At 43.4% G+C, this 27,702-nt stretch overlaps 2 protein-coding genes across 6 annotated transcripts in view; one reads left to right on the forward strand and one right to left on the reverse strand.

Moving 5' to 3' along the window:
• Positions 1–3,617: 3,617 nt before the first annotated feature.
• On the forward strand, positions 3,618–4,188 carry FANCD2OS (FANCD2 opposite strand; the record flags this gene model as incomplete). Its single annotated transcript, XM_079794637.1, has 1 exon — positions 3,618–4,188. Exon 1 carries the CDS (start codon positions 3,652–3,654, stop codon positions 4,186–4,188), a length of 537 nt encoding a protein of 178 aa, XP_079650763.1. The 5' UTR covers positions 3,618–3,651.
• A 1,086-nt stretch (positions 4,189–5,274) lies between these two features.
• Positions 5,275–27,702, reverse strand: part of FANCD2 (FA complementation group D2) — a 104,449-nt gene continuing 82,021 nt past the window's right edge. For 4 of the 5 annotated variants that reach the window (XM_079794818.1, XM_079794819.1, XM_079794816.1 and 1 more), the window contains 14 exons: positions 27,280–27,408; positions 27,022–27,140; positions 21,563–21,673; positions 20,229–20,359; positions 18,883–18,976; positions 18,018–18,140; positions 17,040–17,133; positions 15,557–15,628; positions 14,788–14,826; positions 13,612–13,686; positions 11,280–11,354; positions 10,158–10,304; positions 8,687–8,782; positions 5,275–5,675 (listed from right to left, as the gene is read on the reverse strand). In XM_079794818.1, the coding sequence (XP_079650944.1) occupies positions 5,598–5,675; positions 8,687–8,782; positions 10,158–10,304; positions 11,280–11,354; positions 13,612–13,686; positions 14,788–14,826; positions 15,557–15,628; positions 17,040–17,133; positions 18,018–18,140; positions 18,883–18,976; positions 20,229–20,359; positions 21,563–21,673; positions 27,022–27,140; positions 27,280–27,408 (1,383 nt within the window). In that variant the 3' untranslated portion in view covers positions 5,275–5,597. Of the gene's footprint in view, positions 5,676–8,686; positions 8,783–10,157; positions 10,305–11,279; positions 11,355–13,611; positions 13,687–14,787; positions 14,827–15,556; positions 15,655–17,039; positions 17,134–18,017; positions 18,141–18,882; positions 18,977–20,228; positions 20,360–21,562; positions 21,674–27,021; positions 27,141–27,279; positions 27,409–27,702 lie in introns of those variants that run through there. The other variant, XR_013814829.1, reaches the window with a different exon arrangement.

Raw genomic sequence — 27,702 nt, forward strand, 5'->3', positions numbered from 1 at the left:
GAGCGCAGGTGAGTTCAGGGTGGTATGCGGGAGGCAACCAGTCAGTGTGTTTTTCTCACATCAATGTTTCTCCCTCCCTCCCTCTCTCCCTTCCACTCTCTGAAAAACAATGGAAAAAAATATCCTGCCCCGCCAGCGTGGCTCAGTGGTTGAACATCAACCTATGGACGAGGAGATCTCGGTTTGATTCCCGGTCAGGGCACATGCCTGGATTGTGGACTCAGTCCTCAGTGTGGGGCGTGCAGGAGGCGACCAATCAATGACTCTCTCTCGTCATTGATGTTTCTCTCTGTCCTTCTCCCTTCTCTGAAATCAATAAAAATATATATATTAAAACAACAACAACTGTGCAATAAAAAACTATTTTATTTGCTTTTAAAACAACAAGAGGAAAATTAAAAACTTACTGAAAGAGTTTTGTAATTCAAAATCATTTTAGTCTCTTACAAGAGTCGTAATTCTCTGCCCATCTCTGCATTTTGACGATTCCCACTTAGTTCTCCTTCCACAGGGACACAAACACACAGCATCTGACAATTCTTGACAAGCTTCTCAAGACTATCTGGACTTTCAAACCAGAATCTCAGCCTGACCCCTCCCTTGGTCCCCAGTCTCCCCACTTCAGCTCCACCCAAAGAGCCAGACAAAAGGTGACAGCTCTAATTTGTGTTATATAGTTCTCAAAGTGCAAGGCCAACTTTCTGGGTGTTTAAGGGAAGGGCAGGTGGGCCATTAGTTAACTGCTCCCCAAGTACCTTCTGCATACTGCCAGGCACCTCAATAGCCAGGCACCAGGGATACTGGGTAGATCTGTCTTCCCTCAGCCGTCCAGGTAATTGAGTGATGCTGTCAAAGTTATCAGATCACTCTTACTATGGTGAAAGGTTCAGTTTTTCAGCTTGGTGAGAATGGGACAGCATCGTCTTTCTGAGGTTTAATAGAAGGCAGAGAAAGGTTTTCAGTCAGGAAGTCAAGGGAAGAAGGCATGAATCCTTTTTCTTGTTCTAGATAGGCGAACATTTATACTAGTACATTCTGTCTCCTTGCACGGGGATCATTCCAATGCAGCAGCAAAAGCCTTCAGAGTCTGGGTAACTCTGCCAGAACACCTACTGAGCAGGGTTTAATAAAGTCTTTTAAACTATAGGTCCCGGGATTTTAAAGCAGGTTCCTGACCACACCCCTTGAAGTGGGCAGGCCTCTGCTCTGCAACTAGATCTAAGGCACACCGAAGTAGCGAAGTAGGGAGGTGCCAGAGGGGGCGGGATTCGAACCTGCACTTCTGGACCTGGCATTCCGAGGAGGTGGCGGTGGGGAGTCCAGCCCAGACGGCCCCGCTCCCCTACTCCCCCACCCCCCTGCGCCGCTCGAGTCTTCCCTCCCCCCACCCCTCTCGCCCACGGTCCTGGGTCACAAAGGCGGTTGCCAGGCGCCTGGTGGAGAAAAGATGCAGCGGGGACCAGCAGCTGTCACTCTGGAGCGTATGGCCGTGGAGTTCAGCAGGTGAGCTCCCAGCCCGGATGGTGGGACCGGGCCTGGGCTCCCACCGCCACCTCCACCTCTTCAGCCAGAGCCCTCTGGCCCCGGCCCGGCCCGGGGTAGGGACTCTCAGGGAACAAGCCTGTTTTCCTACCGGGACAGGAAGCTCCCCCCAACAACAGGCAGCTTCAGCCCCTCGGATTGCAGTTTACAAGGACCTCAGCGGCACTTTGACGTTGCCTTCCTCTTTCCCAGGTGGGGACATTGGGGGACCCGGTTCCTTGGAACCGGAGGACTAGTATGAAGGGGAACCCTTTTTGGCCAGAACACGGTGTTTCCTATTGGGGAGTTATGAGAGTAGCTTGAATAGACTTCCAAGGTTCAATCTCCCTTGGAGTGGATGACAGTGAGTTCTGGATGGTGGGAATGGGGATGAGGTGAAGGGGGTGTGAACCATCTTTATGTAAACCTTGCCTGAAAGTGGTGGAAAGACGTGGGATGAGAAGCCCTTCTCAACCCATGTTGGTTCTGCTGAATACTTAGGCTGGACATTTGACAAAGGCTTTAAAAAAAACACAAAAAACCTCTAGCCGCTTTTGCTCTTAGGAGTTGAGTCAGGAAAAGGATACTTATTTTGGTCACCCCACCTTGCCATGGTTGTGTACCAGAGTAGCACTGATCTTGGTTGTATACTCTCAGGGTCATGATCTCAAGCATCAGATGCCTTTGGTAGGCTGTTTGGAATAGATAAGTATCCCTGGGGTGTCAGTTTCTCTTCCTAACGCAGCCCAGACATTTGAACACAGTATGCAAAAGGGCCAGCATAGGTCAGGAGATACCAGTTGGAGGAAATCTACAAATTTCTATACTAACCACTGTTAGGGCAGGTCTTCTGGCTTGAAATGTTACCAATTCCTTTTAAAAAATGAACTTTACTGTCTCACAAAAGATGGTGGAGGTGTTAATTTGTCACACCATTACTGGATGGAATCAAATCTGCTGCTGTTTTTCCTTTTGGAGAAAAGAGAAGGGACAGAAAAATACACTTGGATAAAAAGAAAAGGGATCTGCTATGTCCCTTAACATAATAGTGCATGCTCAATAAATGTTAGCATCTCCTGAATTCAGGAAAAACCTTTATATACTGACAATTTTAAGGTAGACTGATGGAAAATCCAAGTTCTACTTGAGTACATTCTTGAGTTAGCAGCATCCTCCCAGACCTTGATCTTCAAAGGGAACAGAAAAATAAAGTTCTTAACTAGTGGGTCTCCCATAGGTAAGAAAACAAAAAACAAAACACACCTAGAAGAACCAGAAAAATCTTTAGAAATCTTTAATGACTGGCCTTTGGAAACTATTTTCCTACCAGCCTGGTATACTTCCTCTGAGATGGTATAAGTATCTCAGGGTTCTACTTATGTAGAACCCTTGTGTCAGAAAACAGGTTTTTAGGGCCAAGAGACTGTCTTGATAATTAAAAATAGTGAAAGCTGAAGTTCCTTAAGAGGAGCTGTATATGTTCTCAACCTTTAAGTACATCAGAAGTGCCTGAGGGTTTACTTAAGCACAGATTGCAGGGCCCTACCACAGTTTCTGATTTTGAAAGGTGCTAGTCCCGGGATCATATTTTGAGAACCACTGGTATAAGTACATGGGATTCAGAGTCCCACATATTTGGTAAGATGGGGCTTTTCTGAGCTCCTAATCACAATTAATGTCTCATCATGAAGTGCCAGCAGCCTCTGCGACCTCAGAGGTGTCTTTAGCAGTTACCAACACAGCACAGGTCCTAATGGTGAACTGGGATACCCCATTTAGGGCAAATCTACAGGGATGGGCAAAAGTAGGTTTACAGTTGTGAATACACAAGTTTATTCTTGTATTATTTATTATTATTGCCCACCTCTGTATTCCTCATCTGTAAAATGGGTTAAAACCTACCTTCAAAGACTTGTGATAAGGTTTAATGAAGTTTTAGTACACATGGCACTTGAGATTCAAGACTTGTGACCATCCCTTACTAGTACCCTAACATCTATTGGACTCTGTTTATGGGGACTAGAGTAAGTTAAAGTCAATGTGAAAAATATGTGAATTTGAATGGCCATGCCCTCACCAAAACCATGCTAGGGAAATTCCATGTTCTGATTCCTTTCCTTTAGACTATCAATGGCAGGATACCAGCTCTGGTCACCATGGACCCCACTGGATGAGAGCTTCCAATGGCTGCGGCACACAACACCTACACCTTCTTCCAAGCATCCCTTTAGGGCTTCCCCCTGCTTCCCACACACCCCTTCTGACCTTGAAGTGCAGCTATGCTTTCAAGAGGTCACTCTAGTCCTAGACAGCCCATTCCTGGAATCTGGGGTGAGTCCCAAGTTACCCTGCCACACATCAGAGCTCCGAACCATAAACAACAAGAAAGGGCTGGTCAGGAAGCCCCAGCCTGTCCGCCTCAGCGGAGTGGATTCGGTCTTTGGCAGGGTCATCACGGCTCAGCCTCCAAAGTGGACTGGGACCTTCAGAGTTTCAGACAAGTCAGCCTTTTGCAAAATCATCAGCCGGGAGCACCAGTGGCCCACTGGACTTAAGGAACCTCAGATTCAGATGACAGTGACCATGTGCAAACAGATGCTGCGCTCTATCCTCTTGCTGTATGCAACGTACAAGAAGTGCACCTTTGCCTTGCAACACTCCAAGTAAAGGGTCCCCCACCTGTTCCCTTCCTCACACCATTCCCTTTGCTATGTGCCTGAAGCTTGCAGAAACCTTTCCATGTAAAGGAAACTGACATTGCCCCAACCATCTTGCTTTTCTGTAAAGCAGTGAAAATTCAGGAGCCTCTTTCCTCCCTTCCCCTCCAAAAAAGGGCCAGTGATAGAGCAAGGAAGAACAATTTCCATTGAAATGTTGAACAACTATTTAAAAGAGAGTCAAATTAGCATTGACATGTACATGTGATAAAGAACCATTAAACAAACCATATAAATAAGCCTAGTGTGAACTCACTTAAACATCTAAGACCATAACGAACTGGAGAAACAAAGGTATGTCAAGGAAGGAGACATCAATTTCGATATACCTGAGAATGAAGGGGTCAAAAATCTATATGTGGGTTAAGGATTAATTTTAAAAACCAAAAACCTCCTGTACTAAAACAAAAAATACCAACACCTAACCAGCCACCTCCTAATACCACTGGAGAATACCAAAGTGGGTAGAAATATTAACAAATATTATAAGAAAGTACTAAAAAATGTTAACAAATATTAAACAATATTTGTAGCCTAGCAAGAACTTGGTAGCAGCACTGAAACTGGGCTTTCTGGCCGAAGATGTGAGACTTTCCATTTTAGCTCAAGTGTACCACTAATGTTCCATTTCTAAGAAACTGTAAGTAATTTTGTACATAGTTATAACTAGATTATAGGTATAACTCAGAATAATGTGGAAATAAACATTACATATACAAAGTCAACATGAGAGTTTGATGGTGCCTTTTCCCCCTTTGTCTTACATGTACATGATGAGCAAACTTTTTTTAAAAGCAGCCAAAATATTCACTTTTACCTTATTTGGGCATTGACAAGAAATTTATCACTCCTCTAAAAAGAACACAAAGATCTTCTTATCTCAAAGAAAGAGAATTCTTACAATAGAAAACATGATTTTCATTGGTAGAACTAATGTTGGCACTGCTCTTCATTATTTCTCTGCTGAAAACCCAATTCAATTTCATCTAATCCCTGACTAATTAAAAGGAAATCCAGAAAGAGGAAAAGAAGTAACTGAAGCAGAACTTAAAACAATTTATTTGTAAAACTGGTATAAACATAAATTATAAAATAAATTCAGAACTAGCTCCCCAAGTCCATCCAGAATCATGACTACTCTGCAGTAGAGCACTGAATACTACACTGGAATCCCGAGCCAGGGCCTTTGATGTTAGACGATCTATAAAATTCACTATTAAGTTGAATCAACAAAGCCCGCACTTTAAGGACAAAATAGGATAATTCTGGTGAGAAAGGTAGACAGACAGATTTCAAATCCTGAACACAAAATGCTAAGAGGCTGGCAGAAATAAGGACGCGGCATCCATTTTTTGTGGTCTAATCAGAGTCATCGTCGTCACTCTCATCACTATCTTGCTCCTTTTCTCTATCACTTGCTTCGTCTTCTTCACCATCCTAAGGGCAAAGGATAATTAAATACTTTAGGTCATCTGGGTGAGCCTGTATAATACTGCTCCCACAGGACTTAAAACTATACTGTATCAATGTTACCAAAATTAATAGGTTTTAAATCATTCATCTGAAAAATGAGTCATTTTTTATCATGACCTCTAATCCAAGGGAGGCCGTTTGAAACGGATTATTGCCACTCTGCACCAACCAAATTTGCATAACTTAAAAATAAGCCATGGTTCTTCTGCACTACTGCATGTATGTTACATAGGAACATAGTGGGTATCTATATATATAAAAGGCTAATATGCAAAGTGTCCCCTCGAGAATTCGACAAGGAGACTGGGAGTTCGCGCGTTCGCTATGATGTGTGCTGACCACCATGGGACAGCGCAGAACGAAGGAAGGCCCCGGCTGGCAGCCAGAAGGCTCCAATCGGCCCTGATCACCGGCCAGGCCTAGGGACCCAACTGGTGTGGCTCAGTGGTTGGGGGTCGACCTATGAACCAGGAGGTCACAATTTGATTCCCAGTCAGGGCACATGCTTGGGTTGTGGGCTCGATCCTCAGTGGGGGACCTGAAGGAGGTAGCTGATCAATGATTCTCATCTTTGATGTTTCTTTCTCTCTCTACTTCTCCCTTCCTCTCTGAAATCTGTTAAAAACCTGAACAAAAAAAATTTTTAAATTCTGGCCCTGGCCAATTGGGGTCAGTGGTTAGAGAACAACAGCCCATGATCGCAGGCTCGAGGGTTCAATTCCTGGCCAAGGATATGTACCTCAGTTGTAGGCTCGATCACTGGCCCCAGTTAGGGCATGTGTGGAAGGAAACCAGTCAATGTGTGTGTCTCACATCCATTTTTCTCTCTCTCTCTCTCTCCGCCCTCTTTACTCCCTTTCACTCTCTCTAAAAATATCAATGGAGCTCTAGCTGGTTTGGCTCAGTGGATAGAGTGTCGGCATGCGGACTGAAGGTTCCCAAGTTCCATTCCAGTCAGGGGCACATGCTCGGGTTGTGGGCTCAATCCCCAGTGGGGGGCGTACAGGAGGCAGCTGATCAATGATTCTCTCTCATCATTGATGTTTCTATGTCTCTTCCTCTCCCTTCCTCTCTGAAACCAATAAAAATATTTTTAAAAAATCAATGGAAAAAAATATCCTCGGGAGAGGATTAAAAAAAGAAAAAGAAAAAAAAATTGTAAAATAAAAATCTGGTGTACCTCAACAGTAATCCAGCATCAAATTTTCTCTGACCTGTAACTCTAATCTGGGAGGAATGTTAGGAGAAATAGGATATTGTCTGTCTCAATTTTTTTTTTTATGACAAAAAGGTATACTATACAGAGGTATACTATACAGAGGACCATATAATAAAATAATTTTTTTATACTAGATGATCTTTCTGCAGCAGCCTCAAATTGCATTATAGAGATTCCACAACAGGGGTTCTTAAATCTGAGTTTTTTTGTATCTATAACTCAGCTGAATTGTACCATAAACATACTAAATCCGTGCACCAGTATGGTCCCTTGGCCTGGTCCGGGGATCAGTGGACCTCTGTGCAGCCATAGCCCGGCCTTACCCTCCAGCTTGTAGGGCTCCAGCCTGCTGTCCGCATTGATCCTGCACAGCACAAAGTAGTGTGGGAAGCAGCAGGCAGCCTGGGAGGAGCCGGAGCCCAGGCTGGGAGCCTCGCTGCTCCCACTTATCCTGGCCCCACTGCACCTGCTACCGCTGCCACTCGGGCGCACAGGGGGAGTGTCTGCGGGAGAGGCTCACAGCTGCACTCGCCAGCCGTCAGCTGAGTGGCACTCCCACTGTGGGAGCGCACTCACCAGCAGGGGACAGCTCCTGCGTTGAGCGTCTGCCCCCTGGTGGTCATCAAAGCTACCGGCTGGTCACTTAGGCTTTTATATATATAGACTAGAGGCTCGGTGCATGAAATTTGTGCACTGGGGCGGGGGGGAAACCTCAGTCTGGCCTGCACCCTCTCTCAGTCTGGGAGCCCTTGGGGGATGTCTGACTGACGGCTTAGGCCACTGCCACCGCCACCGCGCTCACCAGCCGTGAGCCTGGCTTCTGCTGAGCGGTGCTCTCCCTGTGGGAGTGCTCTGACCACCACGAAGCAGATCCTGCGTCAAGCATCTGCTCCCTGACCAGTGCGCATCAGAGCAACCAGTCATTCTGCCATTCGGTTGATTTGCATATTAGCCTTTTATTATATAGGATTCTTTTTTCTCTAGCTTTCTTTAAAGTTTTAAAAGTATCTGTATTACGCTGGTGTGGGTCAGGGCATATGTCCAGGGCATATGCTGTGGCTTGATTGCCAGTGTAGAGTGTGTAGGAGGCAGCCGATCGATGATTCTCTCTCATCATTGATGTTTTTATCTCTCTCTCTATTTCTCCTTCCTCTCTGAAATAAAAAAATATATTTTTTAAAAAAGTATCTGTAGTAGCCCAGAAAAGAATAAGGACCCCTACTTTTATTTTAATCCTCAGGAGTGGCAGTTTTTTATTCTGTGCTTCTACCAAATGTATTCACATTTCTATTTTATATAGTAAAACAACATTTAACCCTTTGCACTCGCTGGCTTTTTTCTCGATTCCTTTATTTTAATGCTAACCGTGTTGAGTCACACTCGACATCGAGTGCAAAAGGTTAAATGGTTTAACTCAATCTTCTCAATATTCACAGAACATTCTGTCCTTTCTCCCTTTTAAAATGATTTTAGACATGAATTCAGGGAATATAGGTTATAATGGAAGGGAATTTTCAACTCTGTAACACATGCCACAACTTGAGATACCCGAGAATGATTTTAATTGGGAGGGTTTTTTCCCGGCCCCCACAGAACTCATAGAAGCACAGAAGCTTTTTTGGAGGGAGGGAATGGAGATAGGCATAGAAGCCTTTGATTATAAACAGAAACAGGGAAACTTCTGCACTTTACCAACTCAGAATAATTAAGGAAGTGCAACATCAATGCCACATTCTGGTGCTTTATGAAGAGATACCTCTGTTGCTTTGCTCTTGGAGACCTGGGATGATGTGTCATCATCACTCTCATCTGCTCTGCTTTCCTGGGAATTCTGGGATACAATCTCTTCACCCTAAATGTGGATGGGCCAAGATTAATGGTGGGGTTAAAGTGATCACATGTGGGAGAAATGCTTAGCTTACAGGCAATACAAAAGAAGATATTCTAGCCATTCAAATGTCGTTAAACATGGCACCAAACTGGGACCCAGCATCTAGAGAAGTGATCATCAACCCAAGGTTTCTGAGATACATGTGGCTCTGATACAATATGCAGTTTTTACAAAAAGTCCACCTTTGTATTCTAATATTATACTACATTTTACAAGGCCAGACTCTCTCAGTTAATGTTAAATATAGTTATAAAATTTTCCAAATACCTTAAGGTATATGAGCACCAACACACCAACCATGGATGGCCATGTAGAGGCTGAAGGAGAGTACACTGAAGTGATTTAAGAACATCAACTCTGGAACAGGACTGTATGGACTCAAACCTTGAATCCACTCACCTATTGCTGAATGACTTTAGGTAAGTTACTTAACCTCTCAGAGCTTCAATTTTCTCATAGTAACAATAGTATTTATCTCATAAAGTTGATGTGAAGAAAGAAAGCTAATTCTATGGGGTGCTATTTTTTTTTCACATATAAGATTATAAAGCTCAGATATTATAAACATGATTAAAGGCTTGGTCCGGCCAGGATGGCTCAATGTTGAACATCGAACCAGGAGGTAACGGTTCGATTTCCGGACAGGGCACATGCCTGAGTTGTGGGCTTGATTCCCAGTAGGGAATATGCAGGAGGCAGCCAATCAATTATTCCCTCTCATCCTTGATGTTTCTATCTCTCCCTTCCTCTCTCTGAAATCAATAAAAAAAAATATATACATATATAAAGAAGGGCTTGAACCCTACTTCAAAACTACTATAACTCCAAAGCAGTACTATAAGCAACATGAGATTTCAGTCAGTCAAGACAATTGAAAGACCTTGGAAATGCTCACTTGTTAAAATTAGCCAAAGAATACTTTTAGGAATAAAACAGACTGGTTTAGAAAAAAACCCAAAACAATTTTTTAAAGTTTGTCCATATACAAAAATGTTTTTCCAGATTAAAAAATGTCATTATGAATCTACCCTCAGTAGGACTTATATATACCTCTCTGTCTGAGGAGAGAGGCTTTATGGATCTGGCTTCTCTATATCTGAAGCCTTGTTTGTATAAATAGCACGTTTTGGTGCCTTTGCTGGCTGGGATGAGGGGTGCAGCCTGTGACCAGGGCCCATAGGCAATATACCCTAACTTAAAGAGCTAAATGGCCCAGACTTAAGAGAAAAGCACTCTTATTGACAGGGCAGGGCTTAAGCATCCTCCCTTACATATCTTCCAATGCTCTCTCAAAGAAAGGGAGTAGGAGATTATCGCTGGCAGGGCCCAGGCTTACCTGCAAGTCCCGGTTTTTGAGATTACCCAGCCAGAAAGCTTCCCTGCAATTGTTGAGGATAAGCATGGCTTTCACTCTGCAAACTAACAGCTCCAAGGTCTTTTTGAGAAAAGGCACATGCTTGGTGAGTTTCATGTCCTGATGAATCTGAATGGAAACAAATGCACCTAACTCATCTGGTTTCTCATCATGATTCCACATTTCCTATACAGAAACTTATGCATTCCTGACATTCTGAACACTGTATAGAAGAGCATAAGCCTTGTCAGTATAGGCCAGAGACATGTCCCATCAAACAGCAGTGGTTTGGCAGAGTACTCCAAAGAGAGTGGCAGTTGTCTTTCAAGCTAAGAGAGCTTAGAACACATACCACCACTAGGTTCCTCTTCATAACCTCTCATTGACTAATTATTAATGAATTGACCTAAAATATTCTTGAACATGTATTATTACACTGATATTAAACAACAGATATCAGCCCTGTTTAGCTCAGAGAGTTCTTAAAATTTCACTGTTCAGTACCTTCTAAAGTTAAAACCAGGGGAGGAGGTAATAAAAACTGAATCCAAAATCATTCAGTTTGCCAGTGACTGCAGAACTCTATGGTTAAATATGAAGGTTCTGTGCTCCTTCAGACAAAAAGAAACAATGGTTCAACTGTAGGCTGCAAGTGGAAAAGTCCTTTAATGCTAAAATGTTCTCACAGGAGATAGATGTGTTTCTTGACAAGCAGTACAGCTGAAAAGTGCTAAGGATAGCTACTTTTAGAACCACCTCTTGTCTCCCACAGAGTCATCACTTACATAATTCCTCCTACCCCATATATTTTGCAGCATTAACACATACACCAATATTCTATCTCTCTCACCAAAGAAGGAAATAGAGCTATGGAGTTTGGGTCAAATTTCAGATGCAGAACTCTCTAGATGATTGTCCATTCTTAACCAGCACCTAAAGATTTGATCACTTTGAATAAACTGCCTTTGGGCAGATACGGTCTCAGAAATAAAGGCTCTAGACACGTAAAAAAGGAAGAAGAAACTGAAGTCTCTGTATCTCCCAATCACAACTGTTGTTGAAGCCAATAAGCAGGCGGGTGATGTGACCTGCTTTCCCTCTTACCTTGGAATGCCCACACAGGTGATGAAGCAGCCTTGTGTTCAACTGGAAGGTTCCCAGTAAGCTCAGAACATCTTCCTATAACCAACAAAATTCCCAAGTGCCATTTGAAATACTCTCATTTCATTTTAGATGCAAGATACCCTTGCAATCAAGGGCTCTAAAAAGGATAAACTCCGAAAGTTCCAATTGTATATCAATAATCATCTTAATTTGGCCCTAAATAGGAGAAGTGCTTTCTAACTGTCCTCCCTCCTTTCTTTCAGGGTTGTGAGAGAGCAATCAAGTACTGTAAGAGTGTGCTGTAAAGTTTAATTTGATAAATATATGTAAGAAATCACCTGTTTTTATCCTGATTTCACTACTCTAGCCCTGGATCCCACTTGGCTAAATTAAAAACAAAAAACAAAACTCTCAAGACTATCCATTATAACAGCAAAGAGTTTATGAAACAAACTAGGGGCCAGTGCACGAAATTCATGCATGGGGGGGGGGGGGAAAGGGTGTCCCTTAGCCCAGCCTGCACCCTCTTCAATCTGGAACATCCCTCTCACAATCCAGGACTGCTGGCTCCCAACTGCTTGCCTGCCTGCCTTCCTGATTGCCCCTAAACACTCCCCTGCCAGCCTGATTGCCCCTAACTGGCCTCCCTTGCAGGCCTGGTCCCTCCCAACTGCCCTCCCCTGCTGGCCTGATCGCCCACAACTGCCCTCCCTTGCAGGCCTGGTCCCTCCCAACTGCCCTCCCCTGCTGGCCATCTTGTGTGTTGGAGTGATGGTCAATTTGCATATTACTATTTTATTAGATAGGATAGAGGGCTGGTGCACAGGGGGGGGTGGGGTGGGGAGGCTGGTTTGCCCTGAAGGGTGTCCTGAATCAGGGTGGGGGTTCCCTTGGGGCATGGGGCGGCCTGGGTGAGGGGCCTGTGGTGGTTTGCAGGCTGGCCACGTTCCCCACCTCCCACCCCCCCCCCGCGACCCAAGTGGAGGCCCTGGTATTTGGGATTTATTTATCTTCTATAATTGAAAGTTTGTAGCCTTGAGCTGAGGCCAGGGCCGGGCAGGGCGGGCGGGAAACTTGGCTTCCTCCATTGCTGGGGCAACCCAAGCCTCCTGCTTGCTCCAGCTCCGTGGTCGGCCGCCATCTTAGTTGGGTTAACTTGTATACTCGCTCCTGACTGGCTGGTGGGCGTGGCTTGTGGGTGTAGCGGAGTGATGGTTAATTTGCATGTTTCTCTTTTATTAGTGTACTAGAGGCCTGGTGCACAAAATTTGTGCACAGTGGGGAGTGTCCCTCAGCCCAGACTGCACCCTCTACAATCTGGAACCCTTGAGGGATGTCCAACTGCCTGTGATCGGGCCTAAACGGGCAGTTGGACATCCCTCTCACAATCCAGGACTGCTGGCTCCCAACTGCTCACCTGCCTGCCTTCCTGACTGCCTCTAAACACTTCTGCCTGCCAGCCTGATCACCCCCTAACCACTCCCCTGCCAGTCTGGTTGATGCCTAACTGCTCCCCTGCCAGCCTGTTTGCCCCTAACTGCCCTCCCCTGCCGGCCTGGTCACCCCTAACTGCTCTCCCCTGCAGGCCTGGTCCCCCGCAACTGCTCTCCCCTGCAGGCTTGGGTCCCCCCCTAACTGCCCTTACCTGCAGGCCCGGTCGCCCCCAACTTTCCTCCTCTGCCAGCCTGGTCACCCCTAACTGCCCTTCCCTGCAGGCTTGATCACCCCCAACTGCCCTCCCTTGCAGGCCTGGTCCCTCCCAATTGCCCTCTCCTGCTGGCCTGATCGCCCACAACTGCCCTCCCTTGCAGGCCTGGTCCCTCCCAACTGCCCTCCCCTGCTGGCCATATTATGGTGGCTATCTTGTGTCCACATGGGGGCAGGATCTTTGACCACATGGGAGCAGCCATCTTGTGTGTTGGAGTGATGGTCAATCTGCATATTACTCTTTTATTAGATAGGATTAGTGTATATGAGTTCTTAAAAAAAATTATTATTGAAAGTAGAACCAGAGAAGCACAAAAGAATAAGCAAACAACAGGTCCTGGGAGTGCAGCAACACAATAAAACCAAGCTATAGGGAACGACCACCCCAAGATCTGGAGAAGTAGGAAGGTGGGTTTCAACCAGAAGGGGGTCTCAGCTCAGCCTAATTTGGAATATTCCTTCTAAATGGGTGATAGGTGAAGTGGACCAAAGATGCCCAGGTAGAACTGTGGCCCAGAACCTGGGCAAAGGTACTGCCCCCATGCCCAGCCCAAGCGTCACCATGCATGTATCTTCTGATCAAACTGTATAGAGAATGTTTTAGTTCTCTGCCCTCAGTTCTTACCCGGTGCTTTCTAAAACTGAAGTCTAGGAGCGGCATACACTGCTTCAGAAATACTTCCACAAAGAGACGCCCATACTGAAGAAAAAAGAAACACTGGTGATGACACTAGCTGAGGTCTTTCACCTAAAAAGCCCCTGCCTGGAGTAACATAACACCATCCAAATACTTTATTTTTGTGCATAAAAAATAAATTGGGAGGTGTCCAAAAGGTTAATTTGGAAAATGAAGCTTAGTAAAACTAAATGGGCCTGCTAACTATGCCCAGAATTAGGGAGATCCACCTAACCTAGACACAGCTAATGGGCAGGGGCCTTGCTCACCTTAAGAATGAGGGTACAGAAGAACAAAGGGGAATCCCAGATCCCTGAGGACAACTTACTCCCAAGAAGAAAAAAATTGGATAGAGCTAAGAAAGCACATGCCCAATTGCCAAATTTACCAATCAGATAAATCACTCCCCCTACTCACCCATCTCCTACACTAGCATCAGGATGGAGTGAGTAAAAAGGCAGAGGCCAGGAGATAAGAATGTGGTGACATCCACTTTGAAGAAACGATCAGGAATGGGGGGAAAGAACACTCACTAGCTCTTAACCCACTGGATATACCATCAAATATTCTCCCCATATTCTCCCCATAACACTCACTAGCTCTTAACCCACTGGATATACCATCAAATCTTGGGCTAATTTGGGCTACTCAATTGAGAGAGGAGTTCAGCAGTTACGAGGATATCAGCTCTCATATTCAAGAAGCCACTTGTATGCTTTAATTTTTATTTATTTATTTTTAGCCATGGCTTTAAAAAGAGGAATCATGTATTCCTCCTTCCTCCCTGTTGCCTGGGAAGGAATGGCAGGGAGTGATTATTGTTCCTGAAGCTGTTCCTCCTAGTTCTAAGACTTGAATCAAAAGTTTTCAAACTCATAGGAAAATTGGTTTCTCTTGTTATCCAACTAGTATAAGAAAATGTATCCACTGTCTTTTCCATACTACCATCTGTTAGCACTGATTCTGGAGACTCTGGCTTGTGAGCAAAGTATTAAGCAATTCTTTCCAGCTAAGGCCCTGTCCAGAGAAGAGTAAATACCAAAGTGGGCTCTGGTCAATTCTTCCCAGCTAATGCCCTGTCCAGAGAAGAGTAAATACCAAAGTGGGCTCTGGTCAACCTCTCACCTTTAGACAGACATGCAGAACAGGACGACTATCAAACACCTGGAGAGATGAAAGGCAAGAAACCAAAGCTGAGGTCTGCTCCATTGAGCATCCCAGCTTCTTTCTCATTGTGTAAAGCACAACTCTGGGTATGGTAGAGAATTCTAAAATGAAGAAGGTCTGTCAACAGTTAAATTAATCACAAAGAATAAAGTAACCATAATAATTAAAGTTCGAGAAAAGGCAGAGGGGAGCAAAAAAGAACAAGTAATTTATTCCAAGTGAGATGTTAAAAAGAGGGCATTATAGAGATTCAAAACCTTGATCTGAAGCCTTAAGAAAGAGTGGATGAGAGGTGGAAAGGAGAGTCTGACATTGTAAGCTCGGAGAGTAGCTTGAGCAAAATCCTCGAATAGGTGAGAGCAGAGTGTGTGCAGGGATAATGAAGGCATTCAGTGTTGGAAGAGGGAGATAGTAGGGTATGTGGCAGATTACAGAGGACCCATGATGAGGGGGGAGAGAGTAGGAGAATGATATGTGCAAGGAGCCATTAAATAGCAAGTATTGTGGCACAGATGATAAGGAGGAAGGGACAGAAGGAAAAAGATATCACCTGGGGAGAGAAGAAGGGGTGATCCAGGATGGGTAGGGCCACAAGGGAAGACGACAGAGAGAGCAGGTCCCCAAGGCAGGGCAGGGAGAGGAGCAGGGACAGTCCATTTGGAAACCAGGACCCTTGTTGATTTCTGCAGTCAGCCAGTGAGATGGGTCAAGGAGTCTCCATACACACCTTTATCAGGTTGATGAGAATACTGAAGTCTCGAACAGCCATGTTCCAGTAGAGAAGCTTCTCTTCATGAATCTGGGGACAGCCAAATATACAGGCACCTCCGAATCACAACAAAATATGTCTCTTTTTGTATTCCTACTAATACATGGTTCTTGAATCATACAAATATTCAGAGATATAAGCCAATTACCCTGCTAAATAGATGTGGCAACTAGTGCACCCCCCAGTTGGATCTGAGGCCTGTGTATATATAATATCAGGGTACCTTATGAGACTTTCTAATAAAATGATTCCTCTTCAGTAATTTCCAGGTGGAGAAAAGCCTCTGAAATATACCTACTGGCCATCAGCTCCCTGTGGCTTCTGTGATTCCCTATGCTAGCCTGTGCTCTTAGTGGTTCTAGTTTAGTTCTGGTTAGCAGGACACCAAGGCCCCGGATGACTGCATCTCAAACAGGCTTGTTCACCTCAAGCCGGCTCACGAGCAGCACACTGCTGGGCACTGAAGCTGCAATCAGAGACATTTTTTTTCCCAGAGCTAGGGCCTATGGAGCAGTCTAGGCTTTTCCCTGTGCAGTAACCAGGGAAAACAGAGCCCAATTCTCACTTCCAATTAGAAGGAAAGGATATTAAGCCAGAAAAAAAAAAAAAAAAAAAATCCTGGCTCTCAGTAAATCAAAGGAAATAGCTTAGGAGAAACCCCGGACCCAAGAAAGTACAGCAGATCCTTGAATAACGGAATTATTTTGTTGTAGCAATGGTGGTGGTGGTGGGGGGCGGGGGGGATCAATTCACAGCCAGGGCCACTTTCTGTGTGCCGTTTGCACATTTTCCTCATGTCTGAATAGGTCTTCTCCAGCACTCCAGTTTCCTCCCACATCCCAAAGATGTGCACATTAGCTTAATTGGAATATCTAATGTTCCAGTCTGAGTGTGTGTGTGTGTGTGTGTGTGTGAGTGTAAAAGAGCCCTGCTGTGGAAAAAAAGGGCATCCTGTCCAGGGTGGGTTCCCTCTTTGCACCCTGAGCTGCAGGATTGACTCCAACCATCCTGACTCTGAACTGGTATTCATGGGTTGGAAAATAATTATCTTACTTCTTTTTATTAGTCTTTCATAAATATATGTATAGGGGGGTGGGGGCATGCGTGGGGAGGGGTGTGGGATGGGAATGGGGGGATGAGGACAAATATGTGATACCTTAATCAATAAAGAAATTAAAAAATATATATATATATGTATAGCTCACATTCATTTCAATGTTTAATATTAGAAGTACTATAGGTCTTTATTTAGAAGTTTGGTTTTGTGATCAGAAATATGCTGTAGAAACTTAACTCTTGTGTATATCAGTTAGCCTATGGTAAAATTGGTTTAGTTATACAAAGTTTCACTTAAAGGTGTAGTTTCCAAGAACCTATCGACGATATTGAGGACTTAGTGTAATCCAAAGTCTATTTCTTGGGGTGGGAGTATTTGACTCACCTGCTGAGAGTCTGCTGCTGTGCCAGCCTGAAGACCTTTGACCGTCTTCACTAGTTCAGCCATCATCACACGAAAGAAAATGACAAAGGTGTGCCTAGGAGAGGGAAAGGCATGCATGAACACACAATGATGCACTGGTTAGAAAGAGCTACCTGGGAAGAAGCCAAGGAACCAAATATCATTTCCTTTCCCACCTCTCTGAATGTCCTTTCACTAGGGTTGACTGTGAGAGGATGGGGAATTGATAAGAATTTAGAAATGAGCCAAAAAAGATGGCTTGTGAAACAATGGAATTCACTTTATGAAGGGAGATAGTGTGGTGGTATGGAAAGAGCAGGGAAGAAGTGGTGAGAAAATCCAACTTTAGATTCCTAGTTCCATATTTACTTTATTGCCCATGTAAGGTTAAACAACTTCCTCCTCTAACCTTTCCCTCATCAGTAAAACAAGATTAAGGATACACCTCACAGAATCTTCAAAAAGATCAACTGAGATAAAGAATGTCAAAAGTGCTTTATAAACTGTAAATACTATACGAATGTAAGATAACTATTAATATTACGAGATACAAAACCCATTAAGTGAGCCCTGGTCGGTGTTACTCAGTGGTTAAGAATGTTGCCCGTGCACAGAAGGGTTGTAGGCTCGATTCCTGGTCAGGGCACATGCCCAGGTTGCCAACTCAAGCTCCAGTGAGGGGCGTGCAGGAGGCAGCCAATCGATGATTCTTTCTCATTACTGATATTCCTCTCTCTCTCTCCCTCTCCCTTATTCTATGAAATCAATAAAAAACATAAGGTCCTCTCACATAATTAGGCTGAGAGCCCCTTAGAAAGAATGCATAATGAACATTCAATGAGTTAACTGAACCTACCACCTCTATCAGGATCAGATGAAGAGTAAGGTAGTTACTTGGAAACTACATATATTGGACAGCATGATTCTACTGTAAAGAACTGGAGGAGAGAACTCTCTTACCTGGTCAGCGTAGGGAATGTGGAAGAAGATGCATCTTTAGAAGAGTTGATCAGTTCTGGAACACCAACACCAGCAATCTCCTCTATGGCCTTCAGAACACTGTCTGTGTGTTCCAGGTAGATGCTGCATTGACAGCCACAGGAGTATGAACACGTTACAGAATTTCTAAACCAAGATTTTTTTCTTGAGCTATTACCAGTTATTAAGCTTTAAAACAACTAGACATAAAAAATATTTAAAAAATATATATTTTATTGATTTTTTTTTTTACAGAGAGGAATGAAGAGGGAGAGAGAGTTAGAAACATTGATGAGAGAAAAACATCAATCAGCTGCCTCCTGCACACCCCCTACTGGGGATGTACCCACAACCAAGGTACATGCCCTTGACCGGAATCGAACCTGGAACCCTTTAGTCCGCAGGCCGATGCTCTATCCGGTTAGGGCTAAAAATATTTTTAAATAAAGTTAAGGTTCCATAAACATGACAGGAGGCAAGAAAAAGATGTCTCAATTAGAAATACAGTTAGACACCTTGGAAGTGATGAATGTGTCTTGATATGGTAGGCAATAAATAATTGACTTGCTGGTTAACAAAGGAGGATATAATTGCAGACTCCTCCTCTTCCTCTTTGACTCAATAATAATAATAATAATAATAATAATAATAATAATAATGATAATAGAAAACAGAACTAGAGGATCTTATGATCCACCTTTCCTAAATTTTGTTAATTTCAAATTAACTTCATTGCTTCCAAGTTCTCCCTAACCAAGGTAATTTCTTAGTCTTTGACCAGATGAGGGACCCCAATAGTGGCAAATGGAAGACTGCTTGGCTCATGGAGAAGAATGGAGCACCTCACCTCAGCAAAGCATGGAGCTGGTCATTAGGAATACTGCTCTTCTCTTTTTCCCCACTTGGCCATATCCGACAGAGGAAATGTCTGGCAAGGGAAGCTATTGGAGAAACAAGACAAAGTTATCTCATGCATGGAAAATAGACCTGTTTTTCAGGCTTTGGGGGATCATTATTGATCAAAAAAATTATTCTTTTCTATTTACTATAAGGTTCCTGATCTAAAAGACAATTTGGGTTCCTGCTCCATTGACCATTCTATCAGAAATAAACACATTTGTCTAAGACCCAACATGTCCCACTCTATTACCCCATCTTAACACACACACAAATATAAACTACACAGACACATACAGAGAAAAGGAATGATGCTAGGCAGTAGGAAAGCCAATTTTGTTCCTCCTGGGCAGTAGCCTCATGGATTCAGATCAAACTTTCCCCTTTTAATCAACAGGAAATAACAAAGGATTGTTTTGCATTTTCTGCCTGCTTTCTGTCTGTGTTGCCAATTAGGATGTGTGATCAATGAGTTGCATTCCAAGAGCTATGACAAAAGACAGTTAAAAGAAAAAAAAACATGGATGGGACCAGGCCTTTACCCTTAATCATGATTTCTCCTTTTTCTCCCATTTTATTAACCTCATGGTTTATGTTCCTTTTGGTCAAATATCTCACATAATTATAAAAATAAAATAAAATGACAAGAACAAATGTAAGTCAAACAAAATTATCTAGCCAACTGAACTAACCAAATTCACATTAAGCAATGTCACCAGACAGCAGTTACTAGTATATAGCTCTTTCTAGGGAAATGTCCTTGGCATAGCAAGCGGGCACATGTGCAGTTATGGAGGGATTTATATCTATATATATAAAAGCCTAAGCAACCATAACGACCGGTCGACCAGTCACTATGATGCGCACTAACCATCAGGGGGCAGATGCTCAACATAGAAGCTGCCCCCTGATGGTCAGTGCGCTCCCACAGGTGGAGCGCCGCTCAGCCAGAAGCCAGGCCCACAGCTGGCAAGCTCAGCTGCAGTGGCGGGAGCCTCTCCCAACTCTGAACAGTGATGGCAGGCGCAGCGGGCCAAGATGAGCACAAGTGGCGCAGCAATGGCTCGGGCTCCTCCCTGGCCTCTTGCCGCTTGGTGCACTGCTACATCCCCCGAGAGGTCCTGGATTGCGAGAGGGCACAGGCTAGGCTGAGGGACCCCTCCCACCCCCCATGCACGAATCCGTGCACTGGGCCTCTAGTTTACATATAAGGTCCTAGGAAGCCCCAAGCTTACAAGCTTGAGATATTAATCCTATTTGTGAAGGGAAAAAAAAAAGAGGATCTGACTACATCACCAATTTTTTCTTTGTTCTGAGTAGGAACTCTAGATTTCTCCAAAATGACCATCAAAAGTCTGATGAGATAAAGAGCAGATTGGAAACTAGGAATGCTGTGATGGAAATTCTGCAAGTAATGGAAACTTTGGCTGTAAGGAAAAAAGAAAAAAAAAAAGGCATCACAAGTATTATCTAAATTCATGAATTATCCAAGTCCATTTAAGTGATGGTTAATCAGAATCTTCATTTTCAGGTGCTTTAGTAGCAATGTTCTTTCCCTGTATTGATAAAGCCAGAACAGTACAGAGTCCAGTGGGTAGAATGCTGGCCTTGAAGAGGTCATGTATACAAAGATTCCCATGTACTAGTCTAGGCCATGTTTATATGTGCAACCCTGGATCAATTACTTGCTCTTTAAGGCTTTAAGCAACACACTGAAAAATGTTTAAATTCTGGGTTCATGGGGAAAAAGCAAAAGGAAATTATAAAGCAGAGCTTTTAATAAATATACCATATAGGGTCAGCTTTCAATACACTGAGGTAAAAAAAAAAAAATACACTGAGGTAACGGGAGATGGGAATCACAATTAATCCAAAATTCTAACTGACATAAAACTCAACTTCTGATTGATTGGTGGGAAGGAGGTCAAACAAATTTAAAAGTAGTATATTTAAAATGAAATAAAGTCCTGCCTTAAAGGTAGAGATGACAAGTATTGATTGCAGAACCAGCGATGGCCTAGGCCAGTGGTCGGCAAACTCATTAGTCAACAGAGTGGCAAACCGCTGCTCGTGAGCCGCATGTGGCTCGCGAGCCGGTTTGCCGACCACTGGCCTAGGCTCTCAGGGGAGGTGAGAGAAAGACTCAATTAACTCTGATTGAAGTTGGGATAGGAGTCTGGGAGTCATGCCCCTTAGATCTCCTCAGCTCCCTCCTCCACTGCCTAGCACCCAACCTAGGCTCTTTTTTCTGCCAAGATTGGGGGAAGGATACAGGCAATCAGTGACAACTAGCTGCTACCTAATTACTCAACGCTACTGGGAGAGAGAGAGCAGGCCTCAGGATAGTCAAGAATTGACTGTAGATGGTCAGTGCCGTCATTGTCATTACCTGAAAGGCAAACTTTACATAATGAAAGATGCATGAAGATTTAGAATGATTTGTTCAGCAGTTTATAATGCTTCAGGATTTATCTGAATACTGTACACAGGAGAGAAAGCTTATATAACTAAGGAAAAGGAGCTAAAAATATCAATTTCCCTCTCTACCAAGAGACACCCAAGTTATTTCCAAGAAATCTTGTTCCTAGGAGTGTCCTGGGAAACTCTCTGAGATATGTAGTTGGACCCACCTAAGCAATTCCTCCAAGGACTGGTCAGGCTCTCTCGGCTTCAGTCGGTTAGTAATGACCTCGAGGGCTGAGTACAGTAAATTCTGATTTTCAGGTTGAAAAAATCCACTCCTAAGGGAAAGTCAAGGTAAGATGGTTAGGCTTAGTTTTAGGAAGATTGCTTGGACAGCATTTGAGGAGCCTGGCCTCCAGTCTGTACCATCAGTAAGTCAACAGAAGAAAAAGCAGAACTAAAGTACTCAAAGTAGTGAAGAGCCAAATTCAGTCATAGCTCTGAGTATTAGACTAGAAGTTGAAATGTACCTAAAAGTCTTTCCATCAAAACCTAATAGTTCACCTAGGTTTAATTTCAAGGGAAAATGCTCTCCTTCATTCCCTGCATTTTAGGGCTAAGTAATAGTCTTCTCTAAACAAACAAACAAACAAAACACCAGGAATAATTTTGTCAAATTGCAAAATCAATGTCTAATCCATAATAGGTACTCAATAAAGAACTTATTCCTTCTCCAAGTCTTAACTATTCTATCTTCAGATTATCTTTCCTTCAGTCCCTTTCTTTCCAAGCCAAGGCCATCACTCTTTTTTTTTTTTTTTAATATATTTTATTGATTTTTTACAGAGAGGGAGGGAGAGGGACAGAGAGTTAGAAACATCGATGAGGGAGAAATATCCATCAGCTGCCTCCTGCATACCTCCCACTGGGGACGTGCCTGCAACCAAGGTACATGCCCCTGACCGGAATCGAACCTGGGACCCCTCAGTCCCCAGGCCGATGCTCTGTCCACTGAGCCAAACTGATCAGGGCCCAAGGCCATCACTCTTGACCAGGTCCTTATCATCACAAGCCTAGATCATGGCAACACCTTTTGACTGGTCTTTTTGCATTCCTTTCCAGTCACCCTGAACAATGCTGCCAAAAGGATTTTCCTACAACACTGCTTTCATTATATCATGGTGTGATCATAAAACTCCAAAACGGCTTCCCTGGACAACATTCAAGTTCTTCTGCCTAACCTTCAAGGCCTAGAACAATCTAACTCCCTAGATCTGCTCCTCTAGAAAAATGTCCATATCACCAGTGACAGTCAGTCTTTCTTCCTTTCAACAAATATATTCTGAGGGCCTATTATGGGTCAGGTTCTGTTTCCTTTGGACAGCTTTATTGAGTTGCAATTGCCATACAATAAACTGCATATATTAAAAACATTTAATTTACCAGTTGACTTACATATAAACCCATGAGTCATCATCACAATTAAAATAATGAACATAATGATCATATCCATTACTGCCAAAAATTTCCTTATATTCCTTTGTAAACCATCCCTCCCTCCATCCTCCCGCCCAATGCTAAGCAACCACTGACCTGTACTCTGTCACAATAACATGCTTTTTCTAAAATTTCATATAAATGGACTCAAATAATACATACTCTTATGGTCTTGTGTTTTTTTGTTGTTGTGTTTTTTTATTGATTTCAGAGACAGGAAGGGAAATGGGAGAAAGATAGAAACATCGATGATGAGAATCATCAGTCATCTGTCTCCTCCATGCCGCCTACAGGGGCTCGAGCTGGCAACCCAGGCATGTGTCCTAAGAGGGAATCAAACTGTGACCTCCGCCAAAACCGGTTTGGCTCAGTGGATAGAGCGTTGGCCTGCAGACTGAAAGGTCCCGGGTTCGATTCCGGTCAAGGGCATGTACCTTGGTTGCAGACACATCCCCAGTAGGGGGTGTGCAGGAGGCAGCTGATCGATGTTTCTCCCTCATCGATGTTTCTAACTCTCTATCCCTCTCCCTTCCTCTCTGTAAAAAAAAATCAATAAAATATATATATAAAAAAAAAAAACCCCAAAAAAAACAACCGTGACCTCCTGGTTCATGGGTCGATGCTCAGCCAATGGGCCACAACGGCTGGGCTCTTATGGTCTTGCTTTTAATTCAGTGTAATTCTTTTTTCTTTCATATTGTTGTATGTAGTATTCCACCATAGGGATATACCATAATTTGTTTATCCATTCACCGATTGATGGACATGGAGCGGTTTCTAGTTTGGAGCTATTACAAATGAAGCTGCTATAAACACTTGTGCACAAGACTTTATGTGGACATATGCTACTATTTCTCTTGGGTAAATACCTAAGAATGGAATGTCTAGGTTGTATGGTAGGTGTATGTCTAACTTTTTATTTTAAAATTTTTTTATTTGTTGATTTGAGAGACAGAGAGAGGGGAAGGCAGGGGGAGGGAGAAGGGGAGAGAGAGAGAGAGAGAGAGAGAGAGAGAAACATTTATTTGTTGTTCCACCTATCCATGCACTCACTGGCTGCTTCTTGTATGTGCCCTGACCGGAGAGTGAACCCTCAATCTTGGAGTATCAGGAGGATGCTCTGACCAACTGAGCTACCTGTCCAAGGCTAACTTCTTCTTCTTTTTAATATATTTTCATTGATTTCAGAGAGGAAGGGAGAGGGAGAGAGATACAAACATGAAAAAAAATGACAGAAAATCATTGACTGGCTGCCTCCTGCACGCCCCTCCACCAGGGATGGAACCCACAACCTGGGCATGTGCCCTTGACCAGAATTGAACCCGGGACCCTTCAGTCCATAGGCTGACGCTCTATCCACTGAGACAAACCAGCTGGGGCTCCAGGGGTAACTTCTTTATTATTATTATTTTTATTATTATTGATTTCAGAGAGGAAGGGAGAGGGAGAGTTAGAAACATCAATGAGAGAGAATCATTGATTGGCTGCCTCCTGCACGCCTCCTACTGAGATTGAGCCCCCAACCGGGGCATGTGACCTGGACCGGAATCGAAGACGCGTCCCTTGAGTCCACAGGCCGACGCTCTATCCACTGAGCCAAACCGGCAAGGGCCAGGGCTAACTTCTTAAGGAACCTGAAAGTGTTTTTAAAAGTGGGTGTACCACCCTGGCTGGTGTTTCTCAGTAGTAGAGCATTGGCCCATGCACTGAGGATTTCGGGTTTGATTCCGGTCAAGGGCAAGTACCACAGTTGTGAGTTGGACCCCTGGCTCCAGTGGGGGCATGTGTGGGAGGGCAACCAATCGATTTCTTACATTGATGTTTCTCTCTCTCTCCCCCTCCCACTTCCTCCTTCTCTAAAAAAAAACAATGGGAAAAATATCATCAGGTGAGGATTTTTTTAAAAAGTAAACCTTTTAAATTTAACCATGCAATGATTTTTAATTTGTATTTCCTAAATAATTAATGCTATTGAACATCTTTGCATGTGTTTATTTGCCATAAATATACTTCCATGATGAAGCATCTATTCAAATCTTTGTCAGGCACTGTTCTTAAGTACTGGGGATACAACAATAACTGGTCTTGGCCCTCAAAAAACTCATTAATCCAGCCGAAACCGGTTTGGCTCAGTGGATAGAGCGTCGGCCTGCGGACTCAAGGGTCCCGGGTTCGATTCCAGTCAAGGGCATGTACCTTGGTTGCGGGCACATCCCCAGTGGGGGGTGTGCAGGAGGCGGCTGATCGATGTTTCTCCCTCATCGATGTTTCTAACTCTCTATCCCTCTCTCTTCCTCTCTGTAAAAAATCAATAAAATATATTTAAAAAAAAAAAAACTCATTAATCCAGAAGGGAAGATGAATGAACAGGTAATTATAATACCAAGTAATAAGTTTCATCGTAAGAGGATACCAGAGTAATAGAAGAGAACTGGGGGGTCAGAGAGGCAGGAAGGAGGCTTACCTGGCCTAAGGGTCGGAGAAGACGCCTGAGGAAGTGAACGCTTTTCTAACTCAAAAATCTGAGTTAGAAAAGATGGAATCAAGGAAGGTGGGGATCCTGGTAGAAGGATGAGTATGTGTGAAGCCTTCCAGGCGAAAGCTATATAGGGTGTAAGACAAGTGGAATAGCAGTCAGATAACAAAAGGTCTTAGAATCTAGATAAACGAGTTTGAACTCAAGAAAAATCTAAGGGGGTCCTGGCTGGGTAGCTCAGTTGGTTAGAGCATCATTCTGATATGCCAAAGTTGAGGGTTTGATCTCCAATCAGGGCACATACAAGAAGCAACCAATGAATGCAAAAACAAGTGAAACAACCAATCAATGTTTCTCTAAAAATCAATCAATAAATAATAATAATAATAAAAAGTAAAATCTAAGGGCAATCAGAAACCAAAGTTGGGACAGGATAAGACTGGGTTTGCATTGGGAAGATAACTCTGACTGCTGTGTAAAGAAAGGACCTTGGGAGGGCAACTGGAGGCAGAGAGACCAAATGTGAAACTAACCTAGTCCAGGTCAGAGATGATGGGAGTCTGAAAACAGTGGAGAATGAGATGGCTATTAAGATGCTATTTAGGCCGAAGCCGGTTTGGCTCAGTGGATAGAGCGTCAGCCTGCGGACTGAAGGGTCCCGGATTCGATTCCGGTCAAGGGCATGTGCCTTGGTTGCGGGCACATCCCCATTGGGGGTGTGTGCAGGAGACAGCTGATCGATGTTTCTCTCTCATCGATGTTTCTAACTTTCTATCCCTCTCCCTTCCTCTCTGTAAAAAATCAATAAAATATTTTTTTTAAAAAAGATGCTATTTAGAACATAAAACAACAGGATTTTGTGATCAGATGTGGGAGAGAAAAAATATGGACAGTAAAGGAAGGGACAAAGAATAGCTTCTGGTGTCTGCCTGAGACAGCTGGTGGTGCCATTTACCTAGCCAGGCAAAGCTGAAGGAGCTGTGGAAAAGATGAAACACTTCATTTTGGATGTGATGAGTATGAGGTGTTAATGACACATCTAACAGACTGTTGTGTAGGCAGTTGGATATAAGTGCCTATAGCTCAGAAGACAAATTTTAGCTTAGGTGAGATTGCCCAGGAAACTTATAAAATGAGGACAGAGGAGTCAGGGCTGAGGAACAACAGCATTTAAATGAGGACAGAGGAGTCAGCCCTGAGGAACAACAGCATTTAAAAACACACTTCCCTCATTTCTCCTTTCATCCATGCTGTGCCTTCCCAGAGGCCATCTACATTCAAGGGCCTGATGAGGTCCCATTGCTTCCATGAAGGCACCTACAAATACCCCAGCTCCAACTGTGCTCAGTTCTTTACCACATAATCTAGAATTTATCCAGAGCTTGTTTAATGACAACTTCTTAAGTAACAATCTCTCCAGTGTTATTACAAAAAGTTTGCCCCTACAAACTCAGCAAAGAATCTGATGGTCATATTGGCTAGCCAAAAGCAAGTCATCTAATTTTCAAATAAGTAAATAATAGAAACTCCCTAAGATACAGAGGGTGCGAGATCAAATAAAATGATGCAGACAAAAGCACTCCAATAATAAGCATCATATTTACCTCCGTCTTTTGGAGCCTTTTCCTTCTTTTCTATAATTCAGTTCCTTGGTGACTGTCAAGTAAAGCTGTACTGGATTGTCTCTACCTTCCATACCTGCCACATACTCACCAAGCAAAAAGCCCATGAAAAATCTGCAGTAGCCTCTGATAACAGGAAGACATTAGGCAGTACTCCTGAGCTTGCATTCCTGGACCATCAACTACACCGTGATTTTCAGCTGGTAAGCACTTAAAGGAAAAAAATGCTTTTAGGACAGGTGCTTCAGCAATTGCCTTCATTTTCTTTCAATATTTCTTAGCCAAAAATGAATTATCTTGTTAACTTAGTAATTTCTAAGTCTCCATAATAATAAGATAGCCTTCTGACCTGAAAATAGTTGTGAATGTTCTCCAGATGGTTACACATTGGGGTCAGCAGTTGAACAATACAATGAACAATTTCTTGGCCAGTTCTCTGTTGGACATGTGACAACCCAATATTCTGGCTTCCTTTACCCTATAATAAATCCAGAGTTACTGGGGAAGAAACTGCTGGATAGCTTCTCTGAAATTAAAAGTTCACTATGGGGTTAGTTAAGCCTATGCCACCAGGTAGGGTGGATAAACCACTTAATTGCTTGCCTAAGAATCTATTCTGAAAAAGGGATCTTTGTCATCAAATAACAAAGATACTGGCTTCTGTAGAGTACAACTACTATTTGAGAAGTATAGACCCATAATTACTAATGAGATAAAACTGACAAAGAAATAGAAATAATTCAGGCTGATAAGAAAATAGAGCAAATAGTAA

Source organism: Cnephaeus nilssonii (assembly GCF_951640355.1).
Source record: "Cnephaeus nilssonii genome assembly, chromosome: 17".
Taxonomy (NCBI): Eukaryota; Metazoa; Chordata; class Mammalia; order Chiroptera; family Vespertilionidae; genus Cnephaeus; species Cnephaeus nilssonii.